Here is a 25,903-nt window from a genome sequence, read left to right on the forward strand (position 1 = left end):
ACTTGATATTGGTTCAAACAATTATTAGGTTCATATTTGTTGCTTTAGACAGTAATCTAATTTTAGTGTAATACTAAACCAAAACTTTCTCTAATTGCAGGCTCATATATGCTCTTTCATTAAGCAGGAGGGATTCAGCTTTGTGAAAAGTAGCTAATTTGTACCTGTGTAGGTTAAACTAGTAGCCCCAGATTGATTTTCTAGAGTGCAGGGATGTATTCTTAACACCTAGTGTTCAGTCTGTGCAGGGATGTCGTTCTGCTTAGTACCAGAGCACTAGAGGTGGTACCTTACCTGTGACATACACAGGAGCTGCATTTACACAACTAAGGAGAGAGGAATTACTGTAACAAAGTTAAGGATGAACTTGTATACAGACAGAAACCAATGAGAGAAGGGCACAGGCAGTTGTCAGTGACAGCAGAAGCCAGTGAAAAGAATTCAACAGAGAAACATCTGTGATACTAAATGTGTTACAACAAGAGCAAGCCTCATCAAAGTTGTTTGTTTACATGCAGTAGCAGTTAAAGCCGGCACAGTTTTTTAGACCAAACACTACAAGGATATAATAAAATATAGTGATTATGAATAACAGCAACTGGCATGGAGTTGATCTAGTTAAGTAGTGGAGTAGGAAGTCTCAACAAGAATCTGCACTAACTAAGCAGTCACTGTCCACAGTTATTGGTTATATGTGAAGCCATATGTCTTGTCAGAAGAATGCATTTTAGTTGTCTCTTTACCAACAACCAACAGCAGTGAACGTGTGGAGATGGCAGCGGCTGAGTAAAAGACAACTGTCAGGGGGGAGACTACTTGAAGAGCTTTTATCTGAATACAATATTTTTAGTTTAGTGGCAATTTGACTGAGTTTGAGATAAATGCACGAGATGAGCTGCCAAGGAAATAAACTGCAAGGAGAATACTTGTCAGAAAGTTGCAGAGTGCATGCTAGAGAGGCTGCAGAAGATTGACTATCCAGCAGCTTATATGGTCAAGTGGTTGTGGTATATAGTTAGGAAAAGAGACAGAACACATTATTTTTCTGTTGTTGACTATACCTATATAGAGTTCTTAATTCTCTGACAACTGAAGCCATGCAGATGTGTTTCAGTTAGATCTAGAAATAGTATTAATAATTTAATATTGGCATGTAGTTTGATCTGCCAGTAGTGTTGTTCCAGTTCTCAGTACTGGAACTAAAACAATTCCAGTTCCAGCCCTTTTTATTCCAGATACAGTTCTATAACTGGAACAATAATTTTGCCTTCCTTAAGACTGGAACTGGAACTATAATTTTGCTTTCCTCACAACTGGAACTGGAACTAGAACCAGAACTATAAAGAAATTTTATCAAAGTTATTCAGACTGTGGCATGGAGCTTGTATACATCATCTCCTGTAATGACCCAGGCCACATGTACACGTGACAGCAGTAAATACAAGACCCCAGTCATGAGACTTAACTGTGAAATAATAACAGTTATTGTAAGAAATGGAGGGATGTTATAGTGACGAGGTTATAGAAAACAACACATAACATTTCTAACCATTACAAAACAACACATATGATGAGGTTTATAGCTGTAGCAGCTCAAATAATAGTCTTTTTGGCTTATTCATTGGTGGTGTGACTTATTCACTGGTAGGGGAGGGACTACACAAAGCTGGAGATGACAGACAAATCCTGATTGGCTAACTTGAATTCTGTAGCCATTAACTGGTAATCATCACTCTATAGAATGGGTGTGGCTAATCATAAACCACACCTCCTACTACTTACCATTTCAATATTGTTGGAGTCATGGAACCTAAGAAAAGTGGTAACTGAAAAATCGTAACACAATTCGCTCTATACCTTCCACCAGTAGTGGTAGCAATCTCCATCAGTAGCTGATGACAATCACTAGAGGAAGAGTACATGTGTTGAAAGAGGTGGTGAACAAGTGACTGCTCTATTAGAGTATAATAGCAACTACCTACGTAGGTCCTGTTATTTAAACATCCAAGACCCCTAATTATGGCCCCAACAGTTTTACTGTAAATGGGAAAAGCTGTAAATGAATGAAACATTTTCTGTATATGTTTTGTACAAAATACCAGCAAGGAAAAACTTTGTGACATATCCCATATACACCTGACAACAATAAGTATGGACATTTCCTATTAGTTACCACTAGACTAGAACATCTTTATAATGGACACTAGCGTTCTGCGATACAGAGCATTTTGTGTATCACAAATCACCATCAATAAACTGTTCGATATGACACTGTATCATGATACTATAATGAAGTGGTCATGGCTAGTTATAACTGGCATATTAGCTAAGTAATAGTTAGACTTCAGACCACAGGGGTCTAAGTAATTTAGTAACCCGATGGCCCTGTGTCGTGGCGCCTGAGCGAAGCGAAGGTGCTACTACAGGGCCTGAGGGTTACTAAATTACTTAGACCCCTGTGGTCTGAAGTCTAAGTTATTTAGACCCTTTATGTAGTTGTAGTACCTTAACATTGTTGACAGCTACTTGTAACAGAGAAATGTAGCGTTCATTAGTAGAAACAAGTCTTTAAAATTAATTTTCAGGTGGCGATGCGTTGCCAACGCTACCAGCTACCAGTCCGGGTGCGCGTAATAAACATGAAAAGGGTCTAAGTAAACATGAAAGGGTCTAAGTAAACATGAAAAGGGTCTAAGTAACTTAGACACCTCCAAAATTCACCAAATTCACCACCAAAAGGGTCTAATAAGTGTAAAGAGGGGGGGCGACACTGATTAAGTCTGATTCTATATTCACTGTGTATACAAACATCTTTATTCAGAAAATGCTGATAAATTACAGTATTATACTGATGTGACAAATAGCTAGTGTGCTCTGATAAGATTTTTAGTATGGAAAACAGAGTTGCTGTTAAAAGCACATCTCTACCTGGATACCTGCCTCTATTACACCACTTAGACAATTAGCTACCACAAACATTTTAACACATGCTCCCACAAAGGCTTGTCCAGATTACATTATGATTACTTGTCAAGATGGCTAGTATATATAGCAGATTGGTTTACTGCTAGTGGTGCACAGTTCTTTATACTTAAAGTGTAACAGCTACTGTTTTTAGAAGACCCGGCTAAGAATATTTTAGCCATAACAGTAGCACTTATACACGTGTACTTGCATGGCTTCTTGTAACTTTCCATTTTACAGCACAGGTAAATAGAGAGGCTTTCGATTTGAGCATCTAGATCACTGTTAACAGTAATAGAGTATCACTGACTTTTCTACTAGAAACTTCGATATATCAATATTTTCTAAGTACAGTATTGTATAGTGATACTTATTTGCTGTCGATATATTGCTGTATCGATATGTATTGCAGATCCCTAATGGACACTTTGGGCCCAACTGATTTCACTGACATTTCACTACAGTAAGTGTCCTTTTTAAAGCATTGGTAAAGATTGGTAGAGACGACCTCAGAAACCGCAAACATTCAATATACAATAATAACTCAGGGGTTGTAAACTTGTGAATGTAGCAGGAAAAGTTCTGTGTAGGAAATGGCTCACATGTTTAGTGTATTATATAGAACGCTAATGTATACAACTAATGTTGACCCACCTATCATCACAATGATAAGCTACAGTATGGATGGGCAGGTTGGAGTAATGAGATGAGATCTTGTCCATGAAATATTCTCTTGTGTGATTCTATGACAACAGGTGATGTAATATGACCTCATACCTCCCTCCTTCACCTGGTTGCCATCGGATACCAATATGATGGACTTCACATTTTGCATTACCATAGCAACCTAGATACTCATTCACATAATTATGGTAACAGTGACTGTTAGGGGAATCACCTTAATGGCCTCCAGCATACTGGTACATCCAGATGGGGTAATCCCCTGCATCCAATTAACAACACTTGCTGAATTACCAACAGTGATTAGGCCATCAGTGAAACATTTGAGTGATGTAGCAAATGATATGATAGTGAAGCTAGAATTGAGGACAAGTCAATATTAGTTTGTGGTGTAATATCACCTCACTAAATGCCTCTGGGGATTAGTTGTTCTGTCAGCAGTAGCTCAATATTATTGGTTAATTCTGGCCAATGGTTAGTCATAGAGGCTGAACAGTCCAGCAGTATAGCTACCCGATACTCACATACTACCCCGAACACTGCACGTGAACCTGTAGGGTGTACCATCACAAGGGGTAGGGGGTAGTTGTGACACACCTAAGGACAGCCACTCCAGCCGTCGCCTGTACACATCCACCACACCCCTGAGTTGGGTGACATATTGCCTGGCTCCCTTCTTGTTGATATTCAGTTTGAGCAGTTCACCCTGTAGCGAAACAAACTACCCTAATAGAACACAAACTCCTTAAGTGGGGTCAAGACAATTTATAAAGTAAATCATCATCATAATATAAAGAAGATAGAACTTGTAAATAATCAGCTTTGTACAACACTCAATATAACATTTCCCCTGCTAGCATCAAAGTGATGTACAATATTAATAATAAAGTGAACAATTATAATGCATAGATGGTGCTAGGTAGCAAGTACAAGCTACAGGTGTAATTGTACCTTAACTTGAGGTAATGGAAAGGTAGAACAAGATCTTCTAAGGACATTATTAACTGAAACTCCGAGCCCTTTTCTTCTTGACCTCTGTACAGTCATCTCACCATTATGCCAAACTATCATAGATATACTAACGGTTACCAGGATTGGAAACAGAAGTTGCGGTTACAGGTATCTGTGTTTTGCCTGACATAATATTTCACCTCATTGTACTATGCATGGCGTTTGGTAGGGTCCAGAATCATTGCTGCAAGTTGAAAATACGGTGCCGTGTTGTTGTATCAATAGCATAGTGGAAGGAATTACGAGTCACCATACCGAATTTCAAAATGGCTTGTTGCTTTGTCTGGGCAACGCATGTACCAAAAAGGAAACCAAAACACAAAGTGAGTTTTGTCTTAAAACCTACCGAAAATTGGCAGTCTGCCAAATACAATTACACTAATGCATAAAACACTTCTACAGCTTGTAATAGCTTGAATATGGCCTAACTTAAGCTTCACTAGTCATCTAGGGGTGTTCCAATGCAGCTTTACACTTAGTTACGGGTGACATGGCCCGATACAACTACAGTTTCAACTCTGAGCGACGATATTAAAACACTGGCTATTTCTATACTCTAGTAATGCAATACTTTCACGAAAGTTCTGCTGTATGTACTGTACGAAGCATCTGCCACACTTGTAAGTAGAGAAGGCGAAACATGGATAACTTCAAAGAGATTTACCGCCCACTGCATAGTTTCAATATAAAATTATCACGTGTGCAACTTCTGTTTCCAATCCTGGTAAGAGCTATTATATTTATGAAACTATACACCAACTGATCAATGACAAATTATAATAACTTTGTTGAGTGCTTCATTCCAACATAGCTTTACACTGCAACTTCATGATCAGACTGAAATGTTTACATTATTAATTCTAGCGATATATCCTTACAGCTATATAGCATCTGCCCTTAGGCCCCCTATTCCATTATTATAAACTTATGAACTATGAACACATCTACCTTATGAGAAAGAATTGCACTATAAATACTGTTGAATATGTTACTGATAGGAATTTAACACCTTCAGTGAAATCTTACTAGTTACCTTCTTGTTGGCAAGATGAAATACTTTCCTACCAGTAATTAGGTTATTACTGGTCACCATATAGTTGTCTAGTTGCACCTTTGTGGCTTCCCTACCATATTTGGATATCCACTGTAGACAACTAATATTCATTAACATCACATGATCATGGTATACCTGCTGTGAAGGTATTGCCATGGTAATGGCCATTTCTGGAATCATCACATAATCATTATCCCGGATCACATGATCCTTACACTTGACAACAGGCAATGTGATGTGACCTATCACATGATCATGATGTGCTATTATTAGAATAACATGTAACACCTTTCCTTAGTCCCCAGTCTAGGTAGAAGCTGGTGGTTGTGGTGGCAATTGGAGGCTGTTTACTATAGTCATCACCATGGTCACTGGAGAGTTTCTTGTTCACCGTATTCTAATAGATCACATGATATACTAGTGAAAGGGTTCATATGCACATACCATTCTAGCCAATGAGGCGTTGTTGTGTCTAGGAGGTGGAGTTGGTGAGGTACACTTTATAGGAAGTTGATCAGCAACAGCAGCAGACTCCAGTGGGAGGGGCTAACAACATAGTAACAGTAGCTAGGGATCACATGATTCTCACCTCATGGTTAATACAGTCATTGTAGTAGAGTTGGAGTATACGATCAACCTGAATGTAAGATAAGCCATAACTGAATTGATATATATAATATATATATTATATATATGACAAGTCTCAGCTTGCGCTACACCTATAACATGCAGAAGGGAGCCACACCCACCTGATATTGGTAGTTCACTCCCTTATTGATCTCACTTCTGATCAGTTCTACATCATCTGATGTCATTGTTCCTAACCACATCACACATCACCATGGATACCACACCAGCAACATACCCACCTGATAAACAATACCGATGATATCGACCATGTCCAGCCGTGGACAAGTGTTGTAGACATCTTGCAACTGTGTCCTCATCTCCATAGCGACCATAAGCAAGTGTGGGTGTAGGAGAATCTCCATAGAATGTGATGTGAAGCCGTACATGTGTACCGCCAATACACTGCTCAACATAAGAATGTAGTTCACACTGTGAAGAAGTGACAGTGTGATAATCAGGACACCTTGACAATCAGGACACCTTGACCATCAGGACACTATTGGGTGGTCCCAAGGTGTCCATATTATTTCACAGGCTCCACTGCCTAATTTACATTGTGGATGCTGTAAAATCAAGACACACGGTAGTGTGTCATGCAGTCCAAGAAGCCGGCGCGCAACACCGTGAGTATATTGACAGGAAGAAAGAAAATGCGATTTTAGCACCTCCGTAACTCTGTGCTGCCTTTACGAAACATGACGAATTTTGCTGTGGACACACCCGCCAACTTCAGTACTCCACATACCAAATTTGAGCAAAATCGCTTCAAGCGTTCCCGAAATATGTGACTTCAAAAATTGGCTTAGTTTCTTTGTTTTTTTCTTTTTCTTCATCTTTTCGTAAACTTATAAAAACCGCCATAAAACGTGAACTCCATATCTGATTGCCTTAAAATTTGGCACACAGAAGGGGGCATAAAGGTGCATCTTAGTACCAAGTTTGGCTGGAATACGATAAACAGGCATTAGCAATTATTCACAAAAAAATAACACCAATATGTTGTCATGCCTTTATGGGAAGAAGCTGAAAATCAGTGGGTGAATAGGTTAACTATTGAACCTCAACCCTTTTGTGGTTTGAAAGAAATTGAGCTAAAAACCAGGAAGATACAACAATAAAACTAACAGTGTGTAACAATTATGCAATCGAGATTAGCTAATAAACAACAACTACTTGCCACGCCTACCAGAAAAACCACTTAGAGCACTGCTTTGAAAATTGCTGTACAGATGGAGTAATCATCTTAGAAAGGCTCTTCAATGGTGTAGAAGAATCATACTTAAAGCCACGGAGTTATAACATGAAACCCAACTTGGTGTAGCAAGTGAGAGATCGAGATACTCTAATAGAGCAGTCATCCTAATAGAGCAGTCACCCTGAAGAGAATTCAAGAGATCAGCTAGAAACAAGTAACCTGTATAGAGATCAACTAGAAACAAATCACCCTGTAGAGAGATCAGCTAGAAGAAGTTACCTTGTAGAGAGTTCTGCTATGAAAAGATCACCCTGTAGAGAATTCAGCTACAAGAAGTCACATTGTAGAGAGTTCAGCTACACCATGTAGAGAGTTCAGCTACAGACAAATCGCCCTGTAGAGAGATCTGCTAGAAGAAGTTACTTTGTAGAGAATTCAGCTAGGAAGAAACCATCATGTAGAGAGTTCAGCTGGCAACAAATCACCCTGTAGAGAGTTCAACTACAAACATAACCCTGCAGAGAGTTCAGCATCACCCTGTAGAAAGAATCCTGTAGAAAGAATCCTGTAGAAAGAATCCTGTAGAGAGAATCCTGTAGAGAGTTCATCTACAAGCAAATCACCCTGTAGAGACTTCAGTTACATTTCAAGCCACCCAGTAGAGAGATCAACTGCAAACAAGTTATCCATAGGGAATAACTGACATGTAATAAATGTATATTATATATAATTTTGTACATTTACTGATAACATCAGAAATAGTTAAAGTATTTAAAATCTACTTCATATTTTTCTTCTTCCTGTGGTAAAGAAAAAAAGATAGGTTAAAAAAGCCCCAAAGCTGGCCGGCCATAGGCCGGCTTTGGGGTATACAATACAAAAAGAAGTGAAATCTAATCCAAAACAGCCAAGCTGTAAAAAAGTGTGCGGCCCTCAAAAAGGCTATGGTGAAAAATACGTGAAATCCAAGGTGGCGGCCAAGAAATGGCTGTGATGGTAGGTTAATGGTAAAAATTTTTAAATGACAATTCAGGTGAATTTTGTGCCAAGACCAAGCGGCACCAAGACCAAGCGGCACCAAATTCAGTCGTTATTAAAATTTTTACCATTAACCTACCATCACAGTCATTTCTTGGCCGCCACCTTGGATTTCACATCTTTTTCACCATAGCCTTTTTGAGGGCTGCACTCTTTTTTACAGCTTGGCTGTTTTGGATTAGATATGGATATCTTGGGAGTCGGGACCAACCAACAGTATTCTTTTTTATGTACTAAAGGGACCTTAATTAAGTGTCTGGATTACACAGGCTACTTCACAAGTACACCACTATTCATGATCACTATACTCACCATGTCTTGGTCAGGTTGGTTGCCCATGATGAGGTATATGCCTGAAGGGGGTGTGGTGGGTGTGCGTCATGTTGACATGGTACAGGTACAGCACTAACCTAGCAATGTGTTATCATCATCCTCATCACTGTTGTAAAGGTGATGTTGAAGGACACCCTTCAACGATGACATCACATTACATGTACCCTCACACTTCAGCATAGCAACCCACCTAGCAACAGGATAGTGAGCTAAGTAACACAGCTAACAATCCAACACACACATATCACTACAACTAAACAATGTAGAACTCTTATAGCAAACTATACAGTATTGATGAAGAAATTGGACATCAGCAATAGCTATTGTTGAATCAGCACCAAAAATGTGCCAAGACATTTGACAGTTTATTATACAAAGAAATTGAAATATTATCTGGTGAGATTACATACTTGCAGCAACTGGTACCATTCTGTGAGTATGAAAATACAATACAGTAAAACCACAAAAGACAAACACCATTAGGGAATTAATTTTATATTTTTCCTTTGTAAAGGGGTGTCCTCAGTTAAGAGGTGTCCTCAGTTAAGGGGTGTCCTCAGTTAAGAGGTGTACAAACTACTTATACTGTAAATTAGGGAGCTAGATAGACGTCCTCTATCAAGAGGTTGTCCAGAATTTAGGGGTGTCCTATAAGAGGGGTTCCACTGTACTATGCTAGCTTGTATTTCACCATTTGTATATAGACAACACTAGAATTAGGCAATCTAATCAAAAACAGCCAAGCTGTAAAAAAAGGAGTGCGGCCCTTGAAAAGGCTATGGTGAAAAAAGATGTGGGTCAATTGGCACAAAATTCACCTGAATTGTCGTTATTAAAATTTTTACCATTAACCTACCATCACAGCCATTTCTTGGCCGCCACCTTGGATTTCACATCTTTTTTCACCATAGCCTTTTTGAGGGCTGCACTCCTTTTTTTTACAGCTTGGCTGTTTTTGATTAGATTTCACTTCTTTTTGTATTTGTATACCCCAAAGCCAGCTTTGGGGCTTTTTAACCTATATATTTTTTCTTTACCACAGGAAAAAGAAAAAGATGAAGCAGATTTTATAAATACTTTAACTTATTCTGATTTTATCAGTAAATGTACAAATTATATATATAATGCATATATCAAGAGTTCATAATATAAAAAGAGAGCATATATTTATTACATGTCAATTAATCCCCACAGGATAATTTGCAGCTGATCTCTCTACTGGGTGACTTGAAATGTAGCTGAACTCTCTACAGGGTGATCTGCTTGTACGTAGATGAACTCTTTACAGGATTCTCTCTACAGGGTGACTTGACTCTAGCTGAACTCTCTGCAGGGTTATCTGTTTGTAGTTGAATTCTCTACAGGGTGATTTGTTTGCAGCTGAACTCTCTCTACAAGGTAACTTCTTCTAGCTGAACTCTCTACAGGGTGACTTGTTTCTAGCTGGTCTCTCTCTACAGGGCGATTTGTTTGTAGCTGAATTCTCTACAGGGTGATGTGTTTGCAGCTGAACTCTCTACATGGTGGTTGCTTTGTAGCTGAACTCTCTAAAAGGTGACTTCTTCTAGCTGAACTCTCTACAGGGTGATCTTTTCATAGCTGAACTCTCTACAGGATGATTTGTTTGCAGCTGAACTCTCTACATGATGATTTCTTTGTAGCTGAACTCTCTACAGGGTGATTTGTTTGTAGCTGAAATCCCTACAAGGTAACTTCTTCTAGCTGATCTTTCTACAGGGTGATTTGTTTGTAGCTGAATTCTCTACAGGGCAATTTGTTTGCTGCTGAACTCTCTACATGGTAGTTTCTTTGTAGCTGAACTCTCTACAATGTGACTTCTTCTAGCTGAACTCTCTACAGGGTGACTTGTTTCTAGCTGAACTCTCTACAGGGGATTTGTTTGCAGCTGAACTCTCTACATGGTGGTTTCTTTATAGCTGAACTCTCTACAAGGTGACTTCTTCTAGCTGATCTCTCTACAGGGTGATTTGTTTGTAGCTAAACTCTCTACAGGGTGATTTGTTTGTAGCTGAACTCTCTACAGGGTGATTTGTTTGTAGCTGAACTCTCTACAAGGTGAATTCTTCTAGCTGATCTCTCTACAGGGTGATTTGCTTCTAACTGAACTCTCAACAGGGTGACTTGTTTCCAGCTGAACTCTCTACAGGGGATTTGTTTGCAGCTGAACTCTCTACATGGTGGTTTCTTTATAGCTGAACTCTCTACAAGATGACTTCTTCTAGCTGATCTCTCTACAGGGTGATTTGTTTGTAGCTGATCTCTCTACAGGGTGATTTGTTTGTAGCCGAACTCTCTACAGGGTGATTTGTTTGCAGCTGAACTCTCTACATGGTGGTTTCTTTGTAGCTGAACTCTCTACAAGGTAATTTCTTCTAGGTGAACTCTCTACAGGGTGACTTGTTTCTAGCTGATCTCTCTACAGGGTGATCTGTTCATAGCTGAACTCCCTACAAGGTAACTTCTTCTAGCTGATCTTTTTACAGGGTGATTTGTTTGTAGCTGAGTTCTCTACAGGGTGATTTGTTTGCAGCTGAACTCTCTACATGGTAGTTTCTTTGTAACTGAACTCTCTAAAATGTGACTTCTTCTAGCTGAACTCTCTGCAGGGTGACTTGTTTCTAGCTGATCTCTCTACGGGTGACTTGTTTCTAGCTGAACTCTCTGCAAGGGATTTGTTTGCAGCTGAACTCTCTACATGGTGGTTTCTTTATAGCTGAACTCTCTACAAGGTGACTTCTTCTAGCTGATCTCTCTACAGGGTGATTTGTTTGTAGCTGAACTCTCTACAGGTGATTTGTTTGTAGCTGAACTTTCTACAAGGTGATACTTCTAGCTGATCTCTCTACAGGATGACTTGTTTCTAACTGAACTCTCAACAGGGTGATCTGTTCATAGCTGAACTTTCTACTGGGTGATTTGTTTGCAGCTGAACTCTCTAAATGGTGGTTTCTTTGTAGCTGAACTCTCTAAAATGTGACTTCTTCTAGCTGAACTCTCTGCAGGGTGACTTGTTTCTAGCTGATCTCTCTACAGGGTGATCTGTTCATAGCTGAACTCCCTACAAGGTAACTTCTTCTAGCTGATCTTTTTACAGGGTGATTTGTTTGTAGCTGAGTTCTCTACAGGGTGATTTGTTTGCAGCTGAACTCTCTACATGGTAGTTTCTTTGTAACTGAACTCTCTAAAATGTGACTTCTTCTAGCTGAACTCTCTGCAGGGTGACTTGTTTCTAGCTGATCTCTCTACGGGTGACTTGTTTCTAGCTGAACTCTCTGCAAGGGATTTGTTTGCAGCTGAACTCTCTACATGGTGGTTTCTTTATAGCTGAACTCTCTACAAGGTGACTTCTTCTAGCTGATCTCTCTACAGGGTGATTTGTTTGTAGCTGAACTCTCTACAGGTGATTTGTTTGTAGCTGAACTCTCTACAGGGTGATTTGTTTGTAGCTGAACTCTCTACAAGGTGAATTCTTCTAGCTGATCTCTCTACAGGGTGATTTGCTTCTAACTGAACTCTCAACAGGGTGACTTGTTTCCAGCTGAACTCTCTACAGGGGATTTGTTTGCAGCTGAACTCTCTACATGGTGGTTTCTTTATAGCTGAACTCTCTACAAGATGACTTCTTCTAGCTGATCTCTCTACAGGGTGATTTGTTTGTAGCTGATCTCTCTACAGGGTGATTTGTTTGTAGCCGAACTCTCTACAGGGTGATTTGTTTGCAGCTGAACTCTCTACATGGTGGTTTCTTTGTAGCTGAACTCTCTACAAGGTAATTTCTTCTAGGTGAACTCTCTACAGGGTGACTTGTTTCTAGCTGATCTCTCTACAGGGTGATCTGTTCATAGCTGAACTCCCTACAAGGTAACTTCTTCTAGCTGATCTTTTTACAGGGTGATTTGTTTGTAGCTGAGTTCTCTACAGGGTGATTTGTTTGCAGCTGAACTCTCTACATGGTAGTTTCTTTGTAACTGAACTCTCTAAAATGTGACTTCTTCTAGCTGAACTCTCTGCAGGGTGACTTGTTTCTAGCTGATCTCTCTACGGGTGACTTGTTTCTAGCTGAACTCTCTGCAAGGGATTTGTTTGCAGCTGAACTCTCTACATGGTGGTTTCTTTATAGCTGAACTCTCTACAAGGTGACTTCTTCTAGCTGATCTCTCTACAGGGTGATTTGTTTGTAGCTGAACTCTCTACAGGTGATTTGTTTGTAGCTGAACTTTCTACAAGGTGATACTTCTAGCTGATCTCTCTACAGGATGACTTGTTTCTAACTGAACTCTCAACAGGGTGATCTGTTCATAGCTGAACTTTCTACTGGGTGATTTGTTTGCAGCTGAACTCTCTACATGGTGGTTTCTTTGTAGCTGAACTCTCTACAAGGTAACTTCTTCTAGCTGATCTTTTTACAGGGCATGTTTGTTTGTAGCTGAGTTCCCTACAGGGTGATTTGTTTGCAGCTGAACTCTCTACATGATGGTTTCTTTGTAGCTGAACTCTCTACAAGGTGACTTGTTTCTAGATGAACTCTCTACAGAGTGACTTGCATGTAGCTGAATTGTCTATCAGATTAACTGTTTGTAGCTGAATTCCATACAGAATATCCTGCAATGTAATATAATTCTGTAATGTAGTAAGTTATAAATGTAGCTGAATGCTCTATTAGGGTGACTGTTCTATTAGATTATCTCGATCTCGCATTTGCTACACGTAGTTTCCTTTCGAATCATAACTCAGTGGTTTGTAATCCGATTCTTCTGTACTACTGCAAGGACTTTTTATGATGATTATTCCAGCTACATACGGATTTTCAGCTCATTGCTCTAAGTGGTTTGCCTGGTAGATGTGAAAATTAATAGTTTTTTTATTCATAAAAATCGATCGCGTAATTTTGATACAGGTTGGGTTTTGCGTCACATCTCCATGGTCTTTATCTCAATTCCTTTCAAACCACAAAAGGCACTCCTACGATGGTTACTCCATCTACATATCAATTTTCAACTCATTCCTCCAAGGGGTTTACCCTGTAGGCGTGACAGACCTTCGACCTTATTTTACGCACATAATCGGTCATAACTCCGTGTATGTTCATCGGATTCCTACCAAAGTTGGTACTGAGATCCGCCTTAATGAGCCCTTCAAGTGTGCCAAATTTCAGCCCTATCCGAGTATGCATTCATGTTTTATGTAAATATTTTAATAACGACAATTCAGGTGAATTTGGTGCCATTTGGTCTTGGCACAAAATTCACCTGAATTGTCATTATTAAAATTTTTACCATTAACCTACCATCACAGCCATTTCTTGGCTGCCACCTTGGATTTCACATCTTTTTTCACCATAGCCTGTCTGAGGGCCGCACTTTTTTTACAGCTTGGCTGTTTTGGATTAGATTTCACTTCTTTTTGTATTTGTATACCCCAAAGCCGGCCTATGGCCGGCTTTAGGGCTTTTTTTAACCTATCATTTTTTCTTTACCACAGGAAGAAGAAAAGATGAAGCAGGGTGATTTCTTTGTAGCTGACCTCTCTACAAGGTTATCCTTCTAGCTGATCTCTCTACCGGATGACTTGTTTGTAGCTGAACTCTCTACAGGGTGATTTGTTTGTAGCTGAACTCTCTACAAGGTAGTTTCTTTGTAGCTGAACTATCTACAATGTAACTCCTTCTAGCTGAACTCTCTACAGGGTGACTTGTTTCTAGCTGATCTCTCCACAGGGTGACTTGTTTCTAGCTGAACTCTCTACAGGGTGATTTGTTTGTAGCTGAACTCTCTACAAGGTAACTTCTTCTAGCTGATCTTTCTACAGGGTGATTTGTCGTAGCTGAATTCTCTACAGGGTGACTTGTTTCTAGCTGATCTCTGTACAGAGTGACTTGTTCCTAGCTGAACTCTCTACAGGTGATTTGTTTGCAGCTGAACTCTCTTACATGGTGGTTTCTTTGTAGCTGAACTCTCTACAAGGTGACTTCTTCTAGCTGATCTCTACAAGATGACTTGTTTCTAACTGAACTCTCTACAGTGTGATCTGTTCATAGCGGAACTTTCTACTGGGTGATTTGTTTGCAGCTGAACTCTTTGCATGATTGTTTCTTTGTAACTGAACTCTCTACAAGGTAACTTCTTCTAGCTGATCTCTCTACAGGGCAATTTGTTTGAGCTGAACTCTCTACATGATGGTTTCTTTGTAGCTGAACTCTCTATTTGGTACCTTCTTCTGGCTGATCTGACTACAGGGTGACTTGTTTGTAGCTGAATTCCCTACAGAATAACTTGCAATGTAATATAATTGAGTAAATTATAAATGCAGCTGAATGCTTTATTAGGGTGACTGTTCTATTAGAGTATCTCGACCTCGCATTTGCTACACGTAGTTGCTTTTCGAATCATAACTCAGTGGTTTGTAATCCAATTCTTCTGTACTACTGCAAGGACTTTCTATGATGATTATTCCAGCTACATACTGATTTTCAGCTCGTTGCTCTAAGCGGTTTGCCTGGTAGACACGAAAACTAATAGTTTTTTTATTCATAAAAATCGATCGCGTAATTGTGACACAGGTTGGGTTTTGTGTCATATCTCCATGGTCTTTATCCCGATTCTTTTCAAATCACAAAAAGGCACTCCTACGATGGTTGCTCCATCTACATATCAATTTTCAACTGATTCCTCAAAGGAGTTTACCCTGTAGGCGTGACAGACCTTCGACCTTATTTTACGCAAATAATCGGTCATAACTCCGTGAATGTTCATCGGATTCCTACCAAAGTTGGTACAGAGATCCGCCTTAATGAGCCCTTTAAGTGTGCCAAATTCAGCCCGATCCGAGCACGCATTCGTGTTTTATGGCGGATTTTGCGAAGTGTGCGAAATGAAGTAGAAGAAAAAAACGAAGAAATTAAAACGAAATTTTGTTCGCTCGTATCTCGGAAATGGCTGGAGCGATTTTCTTCAAATTTGGTGTGTAGACTCCCCTAGCTGGCCAGCACCTCTCTAGCAAATTTGGTTCCAATCGGATAAGGGATCACAGAGCTACATAGGTGTGAAAATTGCGTTTTCTTTCTTCCTGTTAATATAATCACGGGTGGCACGCCAGCTTCTTGGGCCGCACAACACACTACCGTGTGTCTTGATATTTCAATAATTGCCAATATTGCCTAATCAAATTTCCTGCAATACAATTACTGCACATATTCAGCCTTCATGATATTATTACATAGATAATGTTTGTTGTATTTTGCAATAATTATTATTACACTATCATCTAATTTGTGTCTATTCTGGGCCTCATATTTGATACAGTTTGTGTATACTAATGCTAACTGTGTCTGTAGAGTGTGTGCCCTCTGTGTCTTGTCTTTCCTTTCATCTTCTAGTCATTGTCTTATCCATGCAATGAAGTGAGGCATTAATTTTCTCCGTCAACACTTTGCATATTTAGATGCCACAAACTAGTTTAAAGCACTTATTACACTCAGTACAGTAGACACCTGTAACTTTATGATAGATTCAAGACTGTGCCCATTAAAGATTTTAGTTGATTAATAACGATCGAGCATGGAGACCACACCTCATAACAATCTATTACTCATCATGATGACCACACACCCTTATTATTAGTCCAATTGTATGTATTCATTATGCTAGTACAGTGAAAATATGAAATAGTGACACACCTCTGGTAGGTGAAAGGCTGACTTGAGATACTCTAATACAGCAGCCATCCTAATAGAACAGTCACAAGTGTATAGTGTATAGCTGTATGTTATAAAAAAAAAACTAGCATAAAAATGAAGTAGGAATCCAAGTGATAAAAGTACTGAAATACATTATGAATGATGGGATGGTATCATAGCATAGCTTGGATGGTATCATAGCATAGCTTGGTGGAAAAATTCCTACATTGGCATTGGGATTTTCCCACCAAGTTATACTGTTGCAGTGAGTGACGATAATAAACTTTTTGTTGTACAGTGCTGATTGTCATTTGTAGAGTAGTTTATCAACACTTAATACAGTACTGCATATGGAAAAACATGGCACGATTGATCACATGCGTAACATTTTAAGTCATCATCACACCTGGAACTTTGCTCACCTGCCCTTAATGAACGTAAATGGAAGGGGCTACTATAAGATTCTCAAACATCTCTGACATTTCAGAGTCATTTAGATATCCCAGTGGTGGTACATCACTTACATCATATGTGTCAGTTAGTTTACATGTATTCAGCCATTCACCTCTTAAAACAAGCTGAGCGTAAGTCAATTGGGTATTTAGCCTTTAGCTGTTCTCTAGTGAGATTACACTTTTTGTGGAATTCGTCTGCATACTAAGTATCACTCAAACCCTTCTACAAAGGACACCAATATGGCAGGTGCATGAATTAGACTACATTATCACGCTTGCATACTAACTCCACCTTATCAGTCATTAAGTCAAGTCACCAAGTAAAGTCATAAAGTCTAAGTCCTTGAAATTAGGTTAGGTAATCCTAAGGCTGCAGCACATGTTGCTGTAGACCTTCAGTGCTGGTCACTGTAAAACTTTAATAACAATAAGATATCGTTATGTATACAGAAATTAATAGTGTAACTAATGGCATGTAAGAAATGCACAGGTATCAGTCACAACAATCTATCACCTTACTTGAATGCATAACATGTGAAACTCCTGCACCGTACCAGTGCTATAGGGCAGTGTATACTGATGTTACATGCTACAAATACATAGTCAGGAAGTCAAATGTCATGTAGACTCTGAAATGGTACCATTACTTGTATGACAGTTCTGCATTTATAGTTTGCAGCTTGTGGTAAACATGTGGGATAGTACAAGGCTTAGCTAACTACACACAGCTCATATTCTTTAAAAGCGAGTATGCATAGTTACATGAATGGCACTGATATTAACGTGGAGATGGCTCTGCACATTTAGCACGTAACATACACAGTACGGCAAGTGCTGCACTGTGAAGCAGGTACAAATGCTACAATGGTATGTACAAATTCATGTCTTTTGTTGCCAATATTTTAAATGTCATCAAATGATGTTACATACACAGCGTGCATAATAGGACAGGTACTACTAGCGCCATTTGTACCTGTATGGTAAACACTATAGGTATACCCAATTTACTACAGTTTAATTCTGAACATTATTTGTGTAACATTCTTTTCTAAATGTGTGCCTTGAAACACAATTACACAATCTATATGGTTGAAGTACAGACAAGTGATGTACTTGACTTTCCAATGCTATGTAGGAATTTTAGTCACAAGATAGCTATAACTTAGTGTAAAGTGCATGACATTGTAATCAGTCCTGCACCTTAGGGTATGTACCAGTCTAGTATTAGATATTTCAATTGGAATCTTTCTTCACTGTTACTGAAGCAATTAAAACACGTAAAATTATTTATGTAACACATGTTTTTTACCCAATGTATTTCAATGGCATTTATCTCAAAAACACAACTACGCAAATAAGTTGAGTTTTCGTTCAGCAGGCCACATATCGTAACACATTTTTTCAGTATCACCTATCCCTACATATATGTTACACTCAAGCCACACTGAAACAAGACCACATAATACAAGTCAAGTGGCTAATAACTGAACAAACATAATAACTCACATCCAAGCCTCACTCAAGTTGGTAGGAGTTGGTTCAACAAGACAATTCTTCCACAAGTCACAATTACTGTTGAAGCTATACCAACACACTAATAGTATTGACACACAGACACACGAACAGCAGACCTTGCCATATTAAAGTAATTTACTAAAGGCAGTTGGTCCTGTATCAACACCTTCAGGTCTTGTTGTAATTTGGTAATATGACTAGCGATAGGAGCTGATGTGTCCACCATTATCAGCACCCTATAGAGCATGTTGGAATTATCAATATCCTAAGTGTGTGTTCTATTAGAGTATTTTAGTAGTGTAACAAGAGAGAAGTTAATCAAGGGTCATAACAACATTTTGTTGATATCACAAGATGGATAATAAAGCATTCCTCTGGTGTGGGTATTATCAGTGTACCACTATGTGTTAGAGAATGTAGGTGTAGTTATTAGCACTATGACGTAGTAACTTTGTTTTACCTCTTTTCAGCCAATAATCCAAACATTCTTCTACTTCCTGTAGTAATGTAGTCAATTCTCCTTTCCATGTCAACCATAAACTGGTCCATCCTGGTCTGTAGGGAGGAAGGATAGTCACTCCTTCCCTAACTAATGCACACTACACCTGGTAGTAACACAACAGTGGAAAGTCCACGTGAAGTTTCCTCATCCTTCCATCAGGAAATGGGAACATGATACTAGCCTGCAGCCCGGGAAGAATGAGTGTCATATTAGAGTATTAGGGGACTGATGTACAGGTGAGTGTTCTATTAGAGATTTAACAAGAGGATACTGAGACTAAGCCACAAGGTGGCCTGTGTAATGTAGCCACCTGTTTAGTATGGTCAACACTCTAAACCAGCCAACCAAGAACTTGTAAAACTGTATAATTTTTGTGACCTAGCCACTTGTGATACAGTCACTGTGTAATAAGGTCACCAAATCACTAAGGTGTACTTCATGTACAAAGTGATCATAACCAGCCACTGCTAATATGACATCAGATGAGCTCACATTGTTCACTAGCGATGTCACAGTTTTGTGTAGGACGGGCACATAACTGGTATGAGGGATGATCGCATCTGGTGACAGTAGTTGATACAAGTTGAGACCAGCACCTAATGTATGTAACCATTGGTACTACTGTAAGACCAGAACTGCAAAAAGGACTCTCCAAACATTGGACTCGGTACACCAAATATTTTGCCCAGCCCCAACACATCTTCAGCAAACTTCCACCCTTAGACGGTGTCCTTTGTTAAACTAATTCAGTTGGAATAGAGTAGATTTTATTCCTTATATGGAAGTGTAGTGTCCTATATTTAGAGAGTCCTTTAATAAGAGGTGTCACCATTAATTCCATTAGTCTCCAGCCACTCATGTGATGTGCAAATGTCTGGATCACATGATCTTCCTGTTGCTATGGCAATGTCCAAGGAAAGACATTCATCAGTCTGATTGGTCCAATCAGTTTCTAAAGACAACTACACACAACAAAACACATTACACACCACCCCCTGTGTAGTGGACATACCTCCTTCAAAATTTCAATCAGAGGAGCATTCATCAAGCCAGTCTTAGCCCGTTGTACTTGAAACAAAATATTTTCACACCTACAACAATATTATAACCAGACTACTAAATAGCTGGACACTTTTAGGGACAAAATTTTTGCTGATTTCCTATACAGCAGGTCTACACTACATCGTGTGGTAAAAAATATTTTTACGTGAAATATTCATATACCTCGGACATGTCATTACTGGCAATTACTATTCCTCCAAACCTTTTTGTATTCAGACAAGGGACAAGCTGTGCCCAAACGTTTAAATCACTACTTTCACAAACACTTACAAAGTAGCTCAAATACAATTCAGAAGAGTGAGCACTTCAAGTACAAAATGAAGCATTTGAAATATACTTTAAAAGTTTTCTGGATGACCACTTTAGGTCAAAAATTATGAATTTTAGTTGTAGAAAACATCATATCTTGGAAATATATTTTCAAAAAGGACTACTTTGAAATGTTTAAAATTTACTACTCACAATACATAGCTCACTTAGACAGTTCCATCTTGACTGCTGACAAGTCATTATCATATATCACACTACCTGACTGTAACTGGAGAATAAGTCACACCCTTGATAATAAGAGCCAGTCACCTGATAATGATGGAAGGAAGAGTTACTAATCTCCTCTGATAATCTCTTCAACAACATCATGTCATTTTCTTCACAATCAAATGCAACAAGATGTAGCATTGGACACGTGCAGCCTACTAGTCTCTGGGTCACATGATCTATGATGATGTCATGATCCTGATCAGGTGATCCACACAGGACCACACCCACCACATCAGCCTTACCCCCCATCATCAGACTGTACCTCAAGGCAGCCAGAAGATTACAACAACCACCAGCCATAGGCTGTACCATCGATGACTCCATCACCTCGGACCGTAAACTGTAAAATAGTAGTAACACCTCATCCCTGTGTACACAACCATAACAGAGTGGAACACAACATTTCATCCTTCAGAAAAGGGAAGTGGGTGAGAATTAATTATCCGACATTTCTTGAAACATTTACAAATGTGTAATTTCACATTCTATACAGATACATGCTTATTGTCCACTTTATCATTACACTACCCAAAGGAGGCGTGATTCACTCATGATGGTAGGAAGACTATTCTGGTTAAGGGTACAAGTCTTGCTATCCATACCCTTTACCACACAGGCCCTTACTGCTACCAGTACAAACAATAATTAAGATGGGTCAGCGAATTTGGAGAATCCCCTCTATCCAACCAAGTTGTCATTCACCGACACTTTGTATAGAAAACAACCTCTGTAATGTGACACCACTTACTCCATTGGAAATACATTGCTTTAAACCTCTGCAATCCAACAGAGAGTAATAGCACTAAAAACAACATAGAACATACTTTCTTTGAGCAATTAAAGCTTTAAATAACAGAAAATAGCTGTAATACGTGCAAATTTAAATCATAGTGGATACTCGTCCGCTTCTGGAAGGTGGCTACTTGGAAGCTGGCTATGTATCCAGCAGTCAACCATCATAACTCAAGTATCATCAAGCACACTTGTTATATGAAGGTAAGTATTTGGTAAGCCAACTAAGGCTGGAGAGCACTTCGTCAGGCTAATCCTAGCTCACCTCAAACTTATCTTGGAAGATATCATGGTGCTTAACAGGCAAATCTTACTTACTTATAACAGGGGAGGTAGACAGCTAGCAGTTGGTACCACACTGACCTCACAAACCAGTGATCCACTGTTCAAGTCCTGGAATTATTGTACTATTTTGGCAACTTTTTTTGTCTAACTTTTAAAAATAACATCTGGAACCAGACAAATAGCCCCTACCAATTTTAAATAATGATTTTAGAATAGAAAAACTGGCCCTAATGGCATACCCATTCACCACACTGTAACACTATGCAAAGATGTTCTATTTTAAAAGGTTTTTCCTGTACATACACCTACAGAACTAAAACAAGAAAAGGATAGAAGAGAGGAATGAAAAGGGGCTTAGACAGCTCCAAGGCATCCCTCCCTAAGTGCAAAGCTGGAATGGGAATGACTGGAGGAACCCCTGATGTACATGATGGCAGAATGCAGACAACGAAGCCAGCTCATCACAGATTTTCACTTGTGAGGCAAGAAGGCCTGACGCTTAAGTAAACAATATTGTGTATTCTTTCTTATAAATAACTGTAATTTACTGAATTTACTACAAAATTCAAAATATTGTACAATCCAACGTCAGGAAAATTATGTCTCTCACCATAGATTTATAAACCCCAGGTACCTGAGGTTTATAAAAATCTATGCTCCCACTGAGCATCAGGTTTGACTGAACAGCACCTTAGCCAGAACAATTTTCAGTGCAAGTGCTTATACTGTTAGCAATAAGCTCTAGCTCCTACTGTACATCAAACAAGCATATTGTCTGGAGATGAAACACTTCCATTCACCAAACTATTGGTACACATATTAACCTCATACTGGGGGTGCATGATAAACAATGACAGATGCTCACTGGTCTCTGTTGGTGGGGAAGTCTACAGGTTGAAACTTGTACAAGTCAGTTCCATAGTGTAGAACATGAAGTAGTGACTTGTAACTAAGTTGTTCCTCTACCAGACACCTCAGCGCCTCGCTATACTCCTCGACTCTACCCAAATCACAAGCAGCGTCAGAGTTGTCCACCAGTAACACTACATTATCGCCTCTCACGTGTCCAAACCATCTTCTACTGCCGCTAGTTAACCACTGGATACGGTCACTGTAAACTGTTCGTAAATCTTTTAATTTCGCCTCGTTGTCTTCTAGGACATCTCGACTGTACGTCACTTTACTGTCTCTACAAGACAACATGGAATGAGCGGTGTTATCTGGAGAAGACGCCTTACCTGGTAATCTTGGCTCGCTTCAGTACGTCCTCCAATGCTAGCTCCAGGGTGTGTAGTGAATGTGCCGCCAGCCATTCGTCACCAGCAGCTCCAGGGGATGTTGCCATGACAATTACTAAACTAAATCCCACAATAGTTTAGTTTACATGTATCGGACTGTGAGCAGTTCAGTTTGGCGTGTATGGAAGAATCGCTACGTGAAGCAGCTTGTGTGGGAGACTTCGTGGCGGTTACTAGGTTAATCCAAACTGGTGTTAACGTCAATTCCGCCAACAAGCTAAACGGCTGGTGAGCAACTAAAAATATCCGGAGGTGTTTTACGGATAATCATCTATCTACAGGACTGCACTTCATTGGGCATGTCGTAGAGGACATCTCGTGATCATAGAGCTTCTATTACATCATGGTGGTGACGTCACGTTACTAACTCATAAAGGAGAGAGGCCAGTTGATGTGGCATGTAATGATGAGGTGGTGAAAATGTTAGCTCCAGATGGTAAGTCTCACCCCCGGACTGGTAATATGCAATATCAGTTGGCAGTGATGTGAAGATTAGAGAACACTAACATCAGTCATTTACATTACTTTCACATTACTAAAATTCAATACATTCCTTTGCAATCTCCTTTATCGGTCAACAGTCTTCTAATATCGTTCCTTTACTGTAGCATCCTGTTCCGTTGGAAATCAAGCGATCATGACGCATTTATGGAATTTATGCAATGTCACAAAATGTTGTAAGGTTATGTGTTGTGGCTTAGCTTGTCACCAGACCCCTGACTGATGGTTATGGACCATGTTATGTCACATACTCTTTACTCTGTTGCTATTGATGTAAATTTGGATAAGTAACAATTGGGACTGAAATGATCATGAATTTATAGTATTCGAGTACTTTCTAGAGTTTACAATTGAGTACTCACTAATACTTCCATATGTGACATGTTTTATACCGGACTTTAAGCAGTTTACAGCTTTTTCAAGTAACAACAATGATATACACACTGTATTAAAGTACTAATGTTAGTATCTAAGAAATGTACTCTACAGCCTTCATTGTGTAATACATCATGTGAACTGGATCATGTGATCTTAACGAGTACTAATTTTACTATTTGAGTACCAAAATGCTTAGCAAGTAACAGCCCCCAACCTAGAATGAGCCCAGCTGTATAAGCCAAAATTCAAAATGGAAATTAACCCACTGAGATTTGCCTGTTATGTCTTTTCCATTCTAAGTATGTAAGATGTAGTTTTCAGATAGAACGTACATAGTTTACAGTATAATATAATAGGCCTAGTTTAAAATGTTGCTGTCTTGCCCATAATACAATGGAAAACAGTGATGAGGGCAGGAATGAGAAACTAGTTTGTGTTATTTTCACAATAGGTAGTGAAGTTCTCCAGCCTCATGACCCCCTACCCATTGTACCACATTACCTTGAGCACAGGGAATTCCCCTACAGCCAACAGAGAGAGGAATTACTAAACAGAGAACTACTAACACATCATGAGTTATCATACACCTCAGGACACAAGAGGAAGATAACTGGTGAGGATGAACTAGCTAACAAGAGGAGATCACCAGATGTGTTGATGGTGAAGTGTAGAGTGGCTGGTTGTGGTGATGATGACTTTGTGGAGGTGGAGGTAGCCCCACCCACTTTTGCTAACCTTGTTCTGTCATGTTGTCAAGAGTTATATGTCAACATGGATAGTGTGAACAAAGTTCGCAAGCTACCCAATGTTGCTGTGAGGAGTGATAAAGAAGTGATGAGATTTGTACCATATCAAGAAATTGAATTAGTATTGAATATGTAACAATACATTACTACAATGGAATAGCTAACAATACTTGAATGAATTTTTAAAGTGTGTATCACAGTCTATAATTTGTGGTAATAGTGAGCTGGAGTTCATAATGCAAAGTAAGCAGTGAGAACTCTTAAAGAAAATGAATCATTGTATATCTTCCTTGTCTGAGTCCCAGGGGCAGGAAATAGGAGGGGTGGGCAACTGCCCCCCCCCCCCCTCACAAAGTAAAGAAACTGTTGTAATCATCAGTCAACTTACTTTGCCTTGATTTACTGGGATTTGTGCTAAAGGTTATGCAAGAATGGAAAATACTGCATGAGTCAGTGAGTGCATGAGATCGATATACTCTAATAGAGCAGTCATGCACCTAACTAATAGAACAGTCTGTGGAATCATAAGCTACATACAATATGTCTTCATTAAAACATATATGTAATCAAGAACATATATGAAATGCCTTCACCATTTACTGATGTATCTAATTATACAGTATCTTAATGATAGTCATTGTAATAATATTATAGGAGTATCCTATTCAAGAATACATGTTCCACTGAAAATGCTCTCAGATCAATCTCAAATTTTTCCTGTGGGGGAATGCTCTCAGATTCCCTTAGGTTTGGTATGCTTCGCATGCTAAAAAGCGCACTAAGGTACAGTTGATGATTTAAAACTTACAGCCACCCCCACATGACTTGCCCTCCACTTTTGAGTACTGTTGTCTACCCCTGTGGTTTGACACATCAAACACGATAATACTGATGATGTCATTGAACTATAGATTGTATTGCAGTCATTGTCAAATTGTATTTCTAAATAGGTGCAAGAATTTCAGATTTCTGAACTGAGACATGTACCTAGCAAAACATCTAACACTACTTAATGCTAGTAAAATTTGAATATTTGACAATTACTAACTAAGTCAAATGTCAATATTTTAATGCACTTGTCACTATAAGCTACCAAAAGTTTCACATAGCTCTTGTTACTGTTAGTGATCAAGTAGTGTGATTGTAATCTTATATCGGGCTTTGGTTGAGTTGGAGTGACATGGATATCAAAACTGACTACTGATCACTTGTCACTATTAGTTGCTA

General features: G+C 39.1%; 2 protein-coding genes across 5 annotated transcripts; one reads left to right on the forward strand and one right to left on the reverse strand.

The window, feature by feature from the left end:
- Positions 1-1,482: 1,482 nt before the first annotated feature.
- LOC136251425 (von Willebrand factor A domain-containing protein 3A-like) lies at positions 1,483-23,136 on the reverse strand. Of its 4 annotated transcripts, XM_066043875.1 has the most exons (29): positions 22,992-23,136; positions 22,619-22,942; positions 20,919-21,016; positions 20,716-20,852; positions 20,613-20,668; positions 20,087-20,165; positions 19,904-20,036; positions 19,567-19,670; positions 19,178-19,255; positions 19,033-19,127; positions 18,689-18,808; positions 18,564-18,638; positions 8,984-9,096; positions 8,886-8,926; positions 6,580-6,769; positions 6,460-6,530; positions 6,300-6,347; positions 6,155-6,256; positions 5,999-6,107; positions 5,846-5,952; positions 5,690-5,800; positions 4,243-4,351; positions 4,052-4,196; positions 3,863-4,001; positions 3,755-3,811; positions 3,619-3,707; positions 1,858-1,905; positions 1,783-1,810; positions 1,483-1,734 (listed from the first exon to the last, which is right to left on the reverse strand). In XM_066043875.1, exons 1-29 carry the CDS (start codon positions 23,096-23,098, stop codon positions 1,657-1,659), a joined length of 2,991 nt encoding a protein of 996 aa, XP_065899947.1. In that variant the 5' UTR covers positions 23,099-23,136; the 3' UTR covers positions 1,483-1,656. The 4 variants fall into 4 exon arrangements, with proteins under 4 accessions (XP_065899947.1, XP_065899946.1, XP_065899948.1 ...); XM_066043874.1 differs by having other exon boundaries at positions 20,716-21,016; XM_066043876.1 differs by lacking the exons at positions 22,619-22,942; positions 22,992-23,136 and adding an exon at positions 22,364-22,558 and having other exon boundaries at positions 20,716-21,016.
- On the forward strand, positions 23,098-24,905 carry LOC136251430 (ankyrin repeat domain-containing protein 40-like). Its single transcript, XM_066043884.1, has 3 exons — positions 23,098-23,279; positions 23,333-23,487; positions 24,382-24,905. Exons 1-3 carry the CDS (start codon positions 23,173-23,175, stop codon positions 24,810-24,812), a joined length of 693 nt encoding a protein of 230 aa, XP_065899956.1. The 5' UTR covers positions 23,098-23,172; the 3' UTR covers positions 24,813-24,905.
- The last annotated feature ends 998 nt before the right edge of the window (positions 24,906-25,903 follow it).

The sequence above is a fragment of the Dysidea avara genome, chromosome 3 (assembly GCF_963678975.1).
Source record: "Dysidea avara chromosome 3, odDysAvar1.4, whole genome shotgun sequence".
In the NCBI taxonomy this organism is placed as follows: domain Eukaryota; kingdom Metazoa; phylum Porifera; class Demospongiae; order Dictyoceratida; family Dysideidae; genus Dysidea; species Dysidea avara.

Coding starts and splice junctions, on each gene's coding strand:
- LOC136251425 (XM_066043874.1), bottom strand. CDS start 23,098: ATGGCAACATCCCCTGGAGCTGCTGGTGACGAATGGCTGGCGGCACAT. Junction 19,671..19,903: donor GGAGACTAATGGAATTAATG/GTGACACCTCTT, acceptor TACATACATTAG/GTGCTGGTCTCAACTTGTAT. Junction 9,097..18,563: donor AACTTGAGTGAGGCTTGGAT/GTGAGTTATTAT, acceptor TCCTGTTGCTAG/GTGGGTTGCTATGCTGAAGT.
- LOC136251430 (XM_066043884.1), top strand. CDS start 23,173: ATGGAAGAATCGCTACGTGAAGCAGCTTGTGTGGGAGACTTCGTGGCG. Junction 23,280..23,332: donor GCCAACAAGCTAAACGGCTG/GTGAGCAACTAA, acceptor ATCTATCTACAG/GACTGCACTTCATTGGGCAT. Junction 23,488..24,381: donor GAAAATGTTAGCTCCAGATG/GTAAGTCTCACC, acceptor TTTTCACAATAG/GTAGTGAAGTTCTCCAGCCT.